At 41.2% G+C, this 13333-nt stretch overlaps 1 protein-coding gene across 2 annotated transcripts in view; it reads left to right on the top strand.

The window, feature by feature from the left end:
• The window catches only part of PROX1 (prospero homeobox 1), a 53373-nt gene extending 40442 nt beyond the window's left edge, over positions 1-12931 (top strand). For both annotated transcript variants that reach the window (XM_047752567.1, XM_047752568.1), the window contains exon 5: positions 7304-12931. In XM_047752567.1, coding sequence (XP_047608523.1) covers positions 7304-7489 — 186 coding nt within the window. In that variant the 3' untranslated portion in view covers positions 7490-12931. The remainder of the gene's footprint in view (positions 1-7303) is intronic.
• Positions 12932-13333: the final 402 nt, after the last annotated feature.

Raw genomic sequence — 13333 nt, 5'->3', positions numbered from 1 at the left:
TGAGGAGTTACTAAAGGATCTGAGTTTATCCATTTAAGTCCGCTCCGTCTGCAGCGTAAGTCCCCAGCTAGTGCCCCCGCTCTCAGGAGAGACGTCTCTCCTTGATCAATATTGACTTAACAAACGGCGGGGATGGGCGAGTTTGTTCAGAGGCGTCGCGCATACTAGGGTGAAGGAATACTCGCGGAAGGACTGCAACTTTGTCGCCTGGCCTAGGATCTGAGTGCGCATGCGTGTGTGTGCACACACCTGCAGACGCGTCCAGGTGCCCTGTCTCCTTCTAACCTCCCCCAAGACCCTTAGAAGTCCTCACTGTATATGATGAATACCTTCTCCATCCTGTAAGAGAACTCATGGTGTCAATTCAGTTTGGGAAGTCCCAGCCTAAAGTTTGCTTTTCCTTGTGCGCTCCTATACAGGTTAAACATTTTGGAGAGGCTCTTAGGGTGAATTGGATACACAGGCATCTTCCTGTGACCCCTTTCAGATGAGTGAAAGGGAAGAAAATGCAGATGGAAACAATAAAAGCAGTTTAACAGAGCCACTGTAATTATATATTTCTGATAGCATATGTATATATATATATATATATATATATTTTTTTTTGGAAGCCCAAGGAGAAAGTAGTTCTCAAGATTTTCAAAGCCACTTACCCAGTTTTCAGAATCAGATGTGTTTAACTCTACTAATAAATATGAATAACCCAGTGCTGAAGTTGAGAGAGAGCTGTTCTTTCAACGTCACTCAAACAATTGCTTGAAGGCTCAAGTCAGTGCCTTCAATGCAGTTGACTTGGAGGCATCTGGGTCTAGTTTGAGGGGTTTTGTTTCTGTGTGTGGGTAGAGGCCGGGGGAAGGGGGGGGGCTGTGGGAGTTATTTATTTATTTGATTTTGTGAATCGGAGTTGTAAAAGCCATCTGAAATATTCATGCAGAATTGTCTGAGAAGCCCGTTTCTGTTTTATTTACTGCACAGTGGAACAGCCACAGCGGATTAGTTCTACAATACCCGTAACAAAAGCCCAACAGCTGATGCATGTGATGTTAGGAGGTGACAAAACAGTTAAAGTATGCTGCTGGCTACAGGCAAGCAGTCAGCAGATGCAGACAAAAGGGTTTGTGACAAGAATAACTCTCTCTCCAAGGCGAGCAGTGAAGAGTATCCAAAATACCAGTACCCTTTTCTCCTTGACATTGTCTTCTACAGTCAGCATTTTAGTGCCCTTTTATAGTGTTTTTTTTATGGAGGAGCGAGAAGAAGGAAAAGCCCCCGCACAAACTAATTCACCAAAATACTGGCCAAGATTTTACCTTTCCATCAGTTATCCACTTCTGCCCGTAGGTGTGTCTCCTTTTCTGTTTCACCCCTGGAAGGTTGAACAAAATAGTAGATGAACAGAAGATGATCTCCCTTGATAAGATTGTAAGCTACTGATTGATAAGCTTGATAAGCCCTCGGAGCCTTTGGCCCTGGGGGAAAGGCTAGAGAGAGAGGTCTACGCCTGGTTTATTTTCTGTCCGTTTCAGCAAAGATCATTTCACTGATGAAATTAGGCCAGTGGACCAATTTTTAAAGGGGAGGGAGGAAGGCAAGGTATCCACGGGGAGCTGTGCAAGGGGCAAGGTTTAGGTCCCCGCGAGAGACCGATGGATGAGTCTCTGGATGTTTCAGAGGTGTGAAAAATCAGCTTCTCTGTCTCCAGAAAATAGGAGAGGCTGTCTTCTTTTTAACCTTTGTAATTCCCCTTCTATTCTCTGTGACATTCATTCAGCTGCCAAGAGCGTTTGGCAAGGTTTGGGCCAGCGAGCACACTTCCAGTGACCGCTAACCTTGGTATGTCCTGACACTTATGATGAGTGTCTGCAGGACACAGAAGGCAGGCAGCCTGCTATGTCAGGCTTTTATTATGTACTGCAGAGGCTAGGGACAGTCAGTTTAATAAAACAAATCATCCTTGAAGGTAAAGCAACTGGGAAGAGGAGGAGGAAGACGGGGGAAAATGCATCTTTGCCATTCACTCTGATTAAAAAAAAAAAAAAAAAAAAGAACAGCAAAACAACCACCCACCCAACACACCGTGCATGTGTGTGTGTGTGTGTGTGGGCTTGCAACCAAGCCACAGACAGCAGACTTGAAAATAGCCTCCCATGTTTCCCATTTCATCCAAGCCCCCAAGGCTCTCCTGTGCTCTGAGGAGACTTGAGTACAAACGATTGTGGGGAAATGGGTGGCTGCTGATAGCCAAGCCCCAGGTACCTCCTCGTGGAAATATGCTCCTCCAAAGCTCAAGGCAAGGAGAGGCAAGACCATTTGGGGTGAGGCTCCCATATCGGGAGGCCTTTTATCTAAGCAAAGTTTCCACTCTCCTCTCCTGAAGAACACTCAGCACCGCGGCTCCCACAATAGCTTCAGAGTTCCAGCCAGAGACTTTGGAAGCCCTTTGTTTTCCCCTGTGGCATGTCCAGAGGCATGGCCTTCCCTCCCCCTCCCAGCGGCCGGCATTGTCTTGCATTCCAGGGACTTGATTGACTGTTACCACCTGATGCTGAGGAGATACTCTAGGGTTCATTCTGCAGATTGCTGGGTTCTATTAAAAGAAACCTAGATAAGGGATTACTTGTCACTAAGGACTTTTCTGCAGATGTTTATTAGTGATTGGAAATCCATTAGGTGTGAAGAGGTACAGAAAAATACAGGCAACACCATTCGCATAAGCCTGAATTCTAAGATACCCTCTAAAAAACATCAGAGAGGACCCCCCGCCCCATGACCCTGTTAAGTGGAGTTGGGGAAACTTTTCTGGCGGAGAGAGATACGGGTCTCTTTTTCATGGGTGATATGTCTACCTGTGGATGGAATTCCTTGGCATCCTCTCGGATGGATGATCTGTTGCTACCTATCAATTTACCTCTCTGGAGTCTCCAAAAAAGGAGGAATTGCTCTGGTATTAGAGGATCTCATGATAACTTTTTCTTTTTTTCATACTTTCTTTTCTTTTTTTGTGTGTGTGTCTTTTTAGGGCCACACCCACAGCATAGGGAGGTTCCCAGGCTAGGGGTCTAATCAGAGCTACAGCTGCCGGCTTATGCCACAGCCACAGCAACACCAGATCTGAGCTGCATCTGTGACCTACACCAGAGCTCACGGCAACGCCGGATCTTTAACCCACTGAGCGAGGCCAGGGGTTGAACCTGCAACCTCATGGTTCCTAGTCGGACTCGTTTCCGCTGCGCCAACTCCTGATGATAACTTTCTTTTGTCTAGCCCAATCCTTGGCTTGAGTATTGCCTCAAAGGAAGCACGCAATTAGCAAGCCATTTCATTGGTTCACAAAGAATTCATCCCTTCCCAAACATACACCACTAACCAGAGTCTCCTTCTGAGAATCGTTCGTGTCATTCCCACTTATTTTGAAGTTACTGGCTCTTCTGGGGTTTTTGAAAATCACAAGTCCACAGACTGTCAAGGTTTTGACGCCTCATCTAAGTAGGAATTACTGAAAATGCATTAAGGACCCAGCGTGGCTTAGTGGAAAAACACCTGAAAGGCTACTTCCCATCCATCTCCATTTCATAATTTCTTTATCTCATAGAATCTCAGTTTCTTCATCTATAAAATGAGTCCTGAGATCTAGTTCAACTCTTTAAATTCTCTCTCCTTTTTTAATCATTACTTTAAAATTACCTTTGTTTGGAGTTCTGTGGCACAGCAGGTTAAGGATCCAGCCTTATCACTGCAGTGGCTCTGGTCACTGCTGTGGTGTGGGTTTGATCCCCGGCCTGGGGACTGCCACATGGCTTGGGCACGGCCAAAAATAAAATAAAATTCCTTTTTAAATGGAACAAAACCGAAGGCAGGGTCTCATGAGCTATTTATCAAAGATGATGCAAAAGAATTCTGTTAAGGATTTTGAGGGATACACAGAATTGAAACAGGACTTTTCTTCTAAAGACATCTTATGATAAATTCACTACTATTAGATATAAGTAAGTGAAAAGTTAAATAACATCAAGCCACAAATGCAAGAAATCTTAAAGGACAGCCCAAGATTACTGTCAAAAGAAACAAATGTTTAGAAGAGGACAAATCCCAGTAAAGACAACTGACCAGCATGGCGAATGATAAGAATAACGGGGTGAAGGCAGCACCCCCCCCAAAGAAATAGCCTTGATTTGTTCTCAGGCAAACCCAAGAACGACTCTTCCCTCCCTGCACAAGTGCCGATGCTGTTCTAGAAGCTTCTCCTTCCTCTGGCTGTCTTGAACAATGCCCCTGCTCCCTTGGCCCCTGGGTCCCCAGATCTCCTAGGGGTTCCTTGGAATGGAAGAGGTTCTGGCCTTCTCTGACTTCATCTCAGCAGCTGCCCTGCTCCCGTCCCCTGCAGCTCTCTGCCACACCATGCCACATCCCTGAGCATTCGAGGAACATAGGTCTCCTTCATGGATCTCTTGCCCATGGCCAGGAAAACCACACTTCTCGAAATGTTGATTTTAATAAATGCCGATGATTATGTTTCTGTAGCATTTGGCTAACAGCTCCCAAACCAAGTAGTTAGAGTGGGTAGTTGCACTGCCTAACTGTTCTCCAGCCAGAATCCCTCTCTCAATAATGCCCATTTGATAAAGTGTGAAGGACCGGCTTTGGGGAAGAGGGAAGAGTACTCGAAAAGGCTGCTTAATGGCTTTGTGTGTCGAATAAGGCGAGCGGGAGGGCTGATGGTTCCTCCAGGCCCTTTCTGTCCCACAAATACTCATGTCTATGCAGGAGATTGGGAGAAAATCATCAAAGTCCAGGAGAGAATGTAGATGAATTCTCGGCAGGGAATGACCACGGGGATGTGCGAGTTGGCACATTCATGGGGAACAAGGTGTTGCTTCCATGATTTTCCAGGCGGTGTTCGGAATTTTGTCCTAAGAAGTTAGCCAATATGTATGTTTTGAGGAGGGGCTATCCAAAATTTGCACCTTTTCTAGATTCTGGTTGACCCCAGAGGGGGGGCCCCCCCCTTTTGTTCCTGGGGTTTCTTTTAAAGGACAGGTGACTTGTCATGAGAAGCACTGAACTTCTTACTCCAACTCCACATGTGTAAGGCAGGGATGTCGGATGATCATTTCATGTTTTTTTCTTAGCAGTTACCGTCATTATAAAATGTTCCACTGCACAGATTGCGAAAAGAGGGGGAGCCAGGGATCAAATATGTTCAGAGGGACAGTGCCTCCCTTTTACTTTGGTAAATGGCACGTCTGAACTGAGACAAAAATCTTTTGCCTCCTGTGTATGTGTAGACAGATCTCTCTACACATACAGCTGCAGTGCATTTACTTCTTATGTCTGCACTTACTATAAAAATAAAACATTGTTACTGTATAAGGACCCCCAGTAGAAGAAATCTACAGAGTGTCGGTATCTACTTGGACAGTTACGAGTCCATAGAATGATTCTGTGAATCTCTTATCTTGTTGTGGGGAAAGACAGGCCATGCTTTACCTGATAACTTACAAAGAAGGCTAAATATGTACATCAAGAGCTATTCCTTTTCCTAGACAAGAGGTCTGACTATTAAATAAACAACGACTAACAGACAATTAATAAGCACACACCACGCACTCACATAGATTAATCACTTTGGAAGATAAGGACTGACCAAGAGGATTCTGAAAAGAATAGTTGGAGAATGTTTATCGTGGAATCCCATGACCGAACAAGTGAGCCTCAATTTTCTCACTGTAAAATGGGGTTAATAATCACAGAGTTGGCGGGGAACTGAATGGCATAATTCACCTTCAGGACCTAACACAGTGCCTGACCCAGAAGAAGCACTCCAAAAATGTTGGGGTTTATTGTTATTATCAGCTAAGTAAGTCACTCTCTTGTGGAGCCATTCTAATCTCAAGGCAAAGCAGCTTCCGATGTAGGATTTTAGGACTGCGTACACATTTTGGATCTTGGGTTTTGGCATTGGGGTCATCCTCTTACTCTTTTTGTTGTAGAGAGAGTAACGCATACCTTGGAGATAGTGCAGGTCCCTGTCCAGACCACCGCAATAAAGCGAATGTCGCAAGAAAGCCAATCCCATGAATTTTTTTCCCCGTGCATATAAAAGTTACATCAACACCAGCCTGTAGCCTATAAAGTGCAATAGATTATGTCCAAAAAGAAAGTGCATCCCTTAATTTAAAAACACTCAATTGCTAAAAATGCTAAACATCATCTGAGCCTTCAGTGAGCTCAGATCCTTTCACAAGAGTAATATCAGAGGTCACTGATCACAGATCACTATAACAAATCTAACAGTAGCGAAAAAGTTTGCAATATTGGGATTACCAAAGTGTGACACCGAGACACGAAGTGAACTAACACTGTTGGGAAAATGGCACCCATAGACTTGCTCCGCAAACGCACAGTTGCCACAAACCTGCAGTTTGCAGAAAACACAGCACCTACGAAGCACAGTGAAGCAAGCAGCACAGTGAAATGAGGTCTGCCTGCACTTTTTTTTTTTTTTTTTTGTCTTTCATCTTTTTCAGGGCCGCACCTGCAGCATATGGAGGTTCCCAGGCTAGGGGTCCAATCAGAGCTACAGCCACCAGCCTACACCACAGCCACAGCAATGCTGGATCTGAGCCACATCTTCAACCTACACCACAGCTCATGACAAGGCTGGATCCTTAACCCACTGAGCAAGGCCAGGGATCAAACCCGCAACCTGATGGTTCCTAGTTGGATTCATATCCGCTGCACCACTGCAGGAACTCCTGCCTGCAATTTATAGTGTAAATTACATTGATATACAATTTAGTATTTGAGTCAACAGCCATCTGATACAAGCAGGAAACAGACTTTGATTTTCTTCATCTACGGTGAGGGTTTTTTTTTATTTTTCATATCAAAGGCTACTTCTTAGTCTACTTTTGAGAACACATTTTGTTTTCATAATGGAAATATGGTTCAGATTCTGAACGATCAGGTGGAGCCTTGCTTCTGAAATATACCAAGTGGATGAAGTGAGAAGTTCCAACTTTTTTATCCAAATATGCACAGTGGAATCCCAGTTTTTCAGAAGGTCTGCATGTATCCTTTGCACGAGTCTTTTTCTAAAACTCTCCAAAGCTGTCAACCCCACATTACAATGCTGCTATATATAACAACTTTACATAAGAGAATAGAGGCCGGCCATTTTTAGCAAATGCAGGTGCCATGTAAGCCCCTTTCTGAAAGAAAGAACTTAGCTCAATTTCCTTTGAAGAACTGGAGACTTGAAACTGAAAACTTTATTAATGCCATTGTCTCCTTGTATCAGCAGGTTCCAGAGAGATTCCTGGAAGTTGCGCAGATCACATTACGGGAGTTTTTCAATGCCATTATCGCAGGCAAAGATGTTGATCCTTCCTGGAAGAAGGCCATATACAAGGTCATCTGCAAGCTGGACAGTGAAGTCCCTGAGATTTTCAAATCCCCAAACTGCCTACAAGAGCTGCTTCATGAGTAGAAATTTCAACAACTCTTTCGGAATGTATGAGTAGCCGCAGTCCCCTTTGGATGTCCAAGTTACACGTGTCTAGATTTTGAGTTCATGTATAAGTGTATGGGAGGCATGGATATGTTCTGAAATCGGCTGGTAATTCCTCCTCATCATCTTCCTCTCACTTTCTTCCGTTTTCCATTGCAAGGGGATGGTTCTTTTCCTTCCGCCTTTAGTTTACTTTTGCCCAAGGCCCTTAACATGTGGAGACTTAAAATAGGGTTAAGTTTCAGGGAAAAAAGAATGTTGGCGTGTGCAACGTCGGTGTTCGCAAGGGAGGGCATTTGTTAAAGATGCTTTTGCTTGATTGATGGTTTATTGCAACTGGCGGTTGGCGGAGGGAGACCCGTGACACAGTGCAGCTATGTCTTCAGTGATGTGTCTTTTATTTTCACGGCTAAGGAGATAGGAAAATGCAATGAAACCACGTGATAAACTGAAATGTTTGGTTTGAACTCAGTAAGTAGCTTTTTATCCGTATGTTTAAAAATAATGCCAGTGGCAGATGAATAGTTCACTTTTCAAAAGTAGCCCAAAAGGCCAGATTTGAAAAAGAAACATCATCACTAACTGTCAAAAAGCCTTTCCTAAGAGAAATGGCAAACACCCCAAACTAGGATTGGTATCTTATGGAGGCAAAGCAATTCGGTACAAAACTGACTCTTTGAAGATGAGACTAGAAACTCGCGTGATTTCTAGTCGCCTCTCGAAATTTTGCAACAGGCTCTTCTTGATAATAAGCGAGTGGATATCATTCTTTATAGAGAAAAACCCCTATAACGTGTTATTTTCTATTTACTTTGCTTCAGATATGAAAAGGCACATAAGTTTCAAATTTATTCTTTGCTCCACTCTGTTTATATGCTTTAACAGAGCAATTATTTGTTGAATATTTAACACTTTTTTTTTTGGTTAAAAAAAAAAAAAAGAAAAGCCAAAACACTATTTTCTGAACACCTTTCTATGGTAAGGGATAAAGGGCATCCCAGCCTGACCATAAAATTCCTGCCTACACTAGAAGTTTGTTGACAGCTGCTAGTTGACTTGATCTTCCCCTCCCTAGAGGAGTTGGTAAGAGAATGACTTATTTTCATATACATTTCCACACTACCCTGATGGATGGTCAAAGTGGTGACAGTCGATTAAGTGTTTCTTCATTTTAGGTACAGCGTTTTAAGGCAATTGATAAAGTCTCTTCTAATTCAGAAGCTAGTATTGACCAAAACCTGAGAAGCTTGTAGAGAATAGGAGAGTTTGGGAGTTTACCCAAAAGACACAATTTCAGCACACATAAGAAAGCTAGCTGCTATTTCATGCTTTCTTCAATGGTTCTCCTCTTTCTTCTTTTTCTTCTTCTTTTTCTTTTTTTTTTTTTTTCCAGTTTTTCAAAGATGTTCCAACGTTCCCATACTTGCTTTTTAAGAGCCTTTGGGCATTCACATTTGTTTTTGGTAGCTGGGTTTTGTGTGCAGATGCAGTAAGAATTCCTTTTTCATTCTAATAGTGTTTTCCAGAACCCTCCCTCCCCTTAGGAAACTTGATCTACATCTCCTCCAGTGACACGGTAACAAACCTGGTATTTTAGATCACATACAACATAAATACCATTTTTCCCCCTGATTTTTATAAAAATTGCATTTGACTTTGGAGAATGCAGGTTGACCCATGTGACTGACTAGCTGACCCAATGGCTGTAATTTGACATCATTTATAAATTCTGCTGATGGACAGGAATGTATGAAGGCAATTATTGTCAGCACAAAGCCTTAAAACTTGCTGACTTTAAATGAAACGGCGTAGTCCTGTGATGCCTGCATCATTCAGGAGACACAGCCTCTCGCAATGTGGGCAGATCTCAGAAGCACAGGCTGGAACACCCCCTGGCTTCATCCAACACATCACCCAGCTTGCACTCTCAGCGTACACAGAGCTATCAGATCCAATATGTTCTTGTTCCGGCTTGCTTGGGGAAAAAAAAAAAAAAAAAGGGTTTGGATAATCATCCCATTGGAATAAAATGCAAACCAAAAAATCCAATCAGCACAAAGTAGAGAAGCAATCTCACCTTGTGGTCACACTCTTTTCGCCTTGTTTCATGCCCAGGAGTATGGCATCCATTGTCCGCATCAGTATACGCTGGGTCTTTGCTGTTCCGTGTAATTCATATCACCGTTGTGTTACCATTCGCAAGGTAACAGGCCAAACTGTTGTGTATTTACCTATATAGACAGATTGCTAGTATCTTCTTGATCTGGGGCAAATTCAGCATTGATTAGTTTTAGTCTCCCCTGCCTTTCTAATTTAAATAGACAAATTAAGCAAAAGTGTGTTCACAACCAAATGTTGATGCACTAATCTACGTTAATATCCTCTCAATGTTCACCGAGGCATAGAAATGATTTCAGAGTAGAAATTACAGCGTGAGGATCAGCTCACCTTGTTGTCCTGGAAATAGAACTCAATCACTTTGCGTTCAGGAATTTTTTTTTTTTTCTCTTTTACAACCGTAAAATCTTGTGCCTCCCGGAGCATTGGAAAATGACAAAAGCCTGTCTCTCGAAACTCCTCTTTAACCAGGTTTTTTTAAAAGAAAAAAATCACCGTCTTTCAAATCTTAGCTCAACTCTCACCAAGTAAAAATTGGCTGCTTAGGAGCAAGTTCACTTTCCGAGGTGGGAGGGTGAAGGACGAGGGGCAGTTTACAAAGGGAAACAAAGTCTAAAGTCCTTGTTGAAATACCGCATTTCCACTTATTTTCTGCTAACCCTAAATTATTTTTGCATCTACACTTGAGGTTATAGTCTGTGCCTAGACCTAAATGCACCAGCGGGGGGATTTTTTAAAATCCTTCAAAATACCAGTTTTTTCCCACCAGTACAATTGTTCTTGTGCCTTCTGTGGCTTTCAATTTCATCTTTTTGACTTTATTTCCAATTACTACAGCTGCAATAAACACTAGATTTTTTTTCTGGCTGTTTGACATAACGTTGATAGCTATGCATATTTTGTGTCTTTTTAAAACAAAGCGGGAGAATACGTTTTTGAAGAAGAGAATTTTTAGAACAGTTTGATACCGCAAATTATTTTTTCCTCAATTGTTTGAGCAGCATTCGAGTTTTGAAAATTCTTGTAGAAGCCAATTTTTTGTAACTGTGGTGCAAATCTTGTGTTTTCTTAGCCTAATGAAAAGTAGTATAGAAGCAATATTTCATACCATGTGCTATATATGTGTGTGCAGATGTGTGAACATAAAAACACATACACACATATACACACATGTAAAAATATACATATATATCTGCGTGTGAAGTGGAAAGCTTACCTTTTCCTATCTAGATTTAAGGACCTATTTTAGACATTTGTTATGTTTTGTGAAAAGAATGTTCTATTTGCAACAACAAAACATTTAATTCTTACTGTATCTCTGGCTGTTTAATGAGGACGTTTCGCATTAAATGGTAAAACAACGTGGAAGATGGTAGAATGTAGTCATTATTTAAGGAAATGTTCACCCACATATTTCTGAAGTTTGCTTTGTGCCTCCAAGTATTATTTAATTAAAGTGTTTTATGTTTGCAGAATCTTTGTTGCTGTGCTAAGGATGTGGGTGAATATCATTTTTTAAAATTTTAAAAACAACAAAAAAAAAAAATAGCAAAACGAAAACACTAAACCAAGAGGGGAACTTTTATAAAGCAATGTAAATATTTAACCCCATGGCTGTTGTTACGTAAGACATGAGATTTTAATAAATAACTACATTCTCACAACATCTGTTGAATTTTTTAGGAACACTTCGGTGACTGTATAGACAGTTGAAAGCATTCTTGAAAATCCTGCTCTCTACTTTTAAAAGATAACAGTCTCTTTCATCAGATGTCAAGGGCAAGAGTAATGCAGTTTCTGTAAATTTATGAAATTTCTTTTCTGTGTACATGAAGGCATTTAGTATGTAAACCCTCTCCCCGCCCCCCACACCCGTGCATACACATACAAGTTAATAGTAAGTCATAAAGCTAAAGATTTAGGGGGCTTTACAAATAGGATGTCCCCCAGAAGCAATCATAAATTCATCAGAGACAACGTAGTTTACAGATTCCCCGGAAAGAAGCAGTGTACATGTGAGAACAGAGCAGAATCTCTTTGCCATGTATATTATAGAATCTTCATTGGTGTGAATAGTACAAATGTTTCGTTCTGGTACAAACTCTGTGTTTGCAAATGACAAGAAACATTGTTTTCAAAAAGCTCCCCTTAAAGAACGTAACTGGTTTATATGAGTAAGCAGTTACTGTATTGCACTTACATGTGACGTTGAAGGAAATGCAGTTTTGTCTTCTGTAGATCTGTTGGTTGTAAACCATCTCTAAGTCTAAAGCTAAAATGCTCGTTCTTCAGAGCTGGGATCAAAACTGGTATTTAACCTTTGCATCTTCTTATAGTCATCCTTCTAAGAATATAACAGAAGCTGGAAGCATCTGGACTTTGAGTCTTTTCAACTGAGCCCTCTCTCAAATCTAACACCCCCAGTCATGCCCAAACAGGAGCAGAGAAGGCAAACAGACTGGCCCTCTTTTGTGAAAATGGATTCATTCCTTATTTTTAAAATATTTGAATCCTCTCCCTAGGGGGGAAAAAGCATTTTAAAATTGTATATTACCACTTCGATATGAGCATTAGAAAAGCAAATATATTTGGGATTGGTCTCAGCGATACCTAGAAGAATCAAAGGTCATGGCTTCTCCCAATATTGTCCCAGCCATTTCTCATCTGTATATAGTATAAACCGTGACAAAACACTGCCTTTATATTATTTAGCAATATGTTGTAAATAGCATTATTAAGCTTTTTTTTTGTAATAAAGACCCTTTGATTTGAATATAGTACAATAACTGAACTGATAAAGTCAATTTTTGATTTTTTTTTAGCTAGAGGCAATTTCAATTGTGGATTTTTGTTGTTGTCTATTGTTCTGAAGACTTTGCATAATTTATTGGTTTAATTTATCCTAATTTATTTGATGAAGGTGTACAATTTTGTATTACCAAGGATGTACTGTAATATTAATTGATATGATAAAAAAAAAATGAGACTCCCTGTCCATATTAAAAAGTAAATAAAAAGGTGCAGTAGACAATTGATTTTAAAGTTAAAGTAAAAAATTTAGTTTGGCAGCTACTAAATTTTAAAACAGGAAAAAAAAAGTTGTTGGGGGGGGAGGGGGGGACGGGGGTTTTACTTTGTGTGTTTAAGCTTTTGTACACTCTCCAAACTTTTACCTTTTGCTTTGTACCACTTAAAGGATACAGTAGTCCAACTGCCTTGTGTGCCTTCCATCTTCTCTTAAACTGAATGTATGTGCAGTATATATGCAAGCTTGTGCAAAATAAAATATACATTACAAGCTCAGTGCCGTTTGATTTTTTTTAAAAACACGTGACATTCAGTTTTGGGGCCTCTGTCCAACTGTAGGACAGCAGGCTAGTTGTGACCGTAGTACCAGTTATGGAGTTGCCCTTTTATTACGATTTTTCATGCTGCACACCTGACAGGGACACCTGCAGCTCCTAGAAATGATCTTTGTGACTTCCGACACTTATACTCATTGGCTCGCTTGCTTTCTGAAGCCTCTTCGCACAGATTTCACTTTAGCCCTCCACATTTAAAAACGACAAACGTTTTTGGCTCAAAATGATACCGTGAGCTCAATTCAGCTCAAGTGCGAATGTCTCATGATTCAATGATTCGAAGAATAAGAAACGATGTTTCCCCCAGAGTCACAGGATGGCAAGTATATTACTTAAAATCTGG

This window comes from Phacochoerus africanus, chromosome 11 (assembly GCF_016906955.1).
Source record: "Phacochoerus africanus isolate WHEZ1 chromosome 11, ROS_Pafr_v1, whole genome shotgun sequence".
NCBI lineage: Eukaryota > Metazoa > Chordata > Mammalia > Artiodactyla > Suidae > Phacochoerus > Phacochoerus africanus.
The sequence above is the reverse complement of the archived record's forward strand: the minus strand, read 5'-3'. Positions and strand labels throughout refer to the sequence as shown.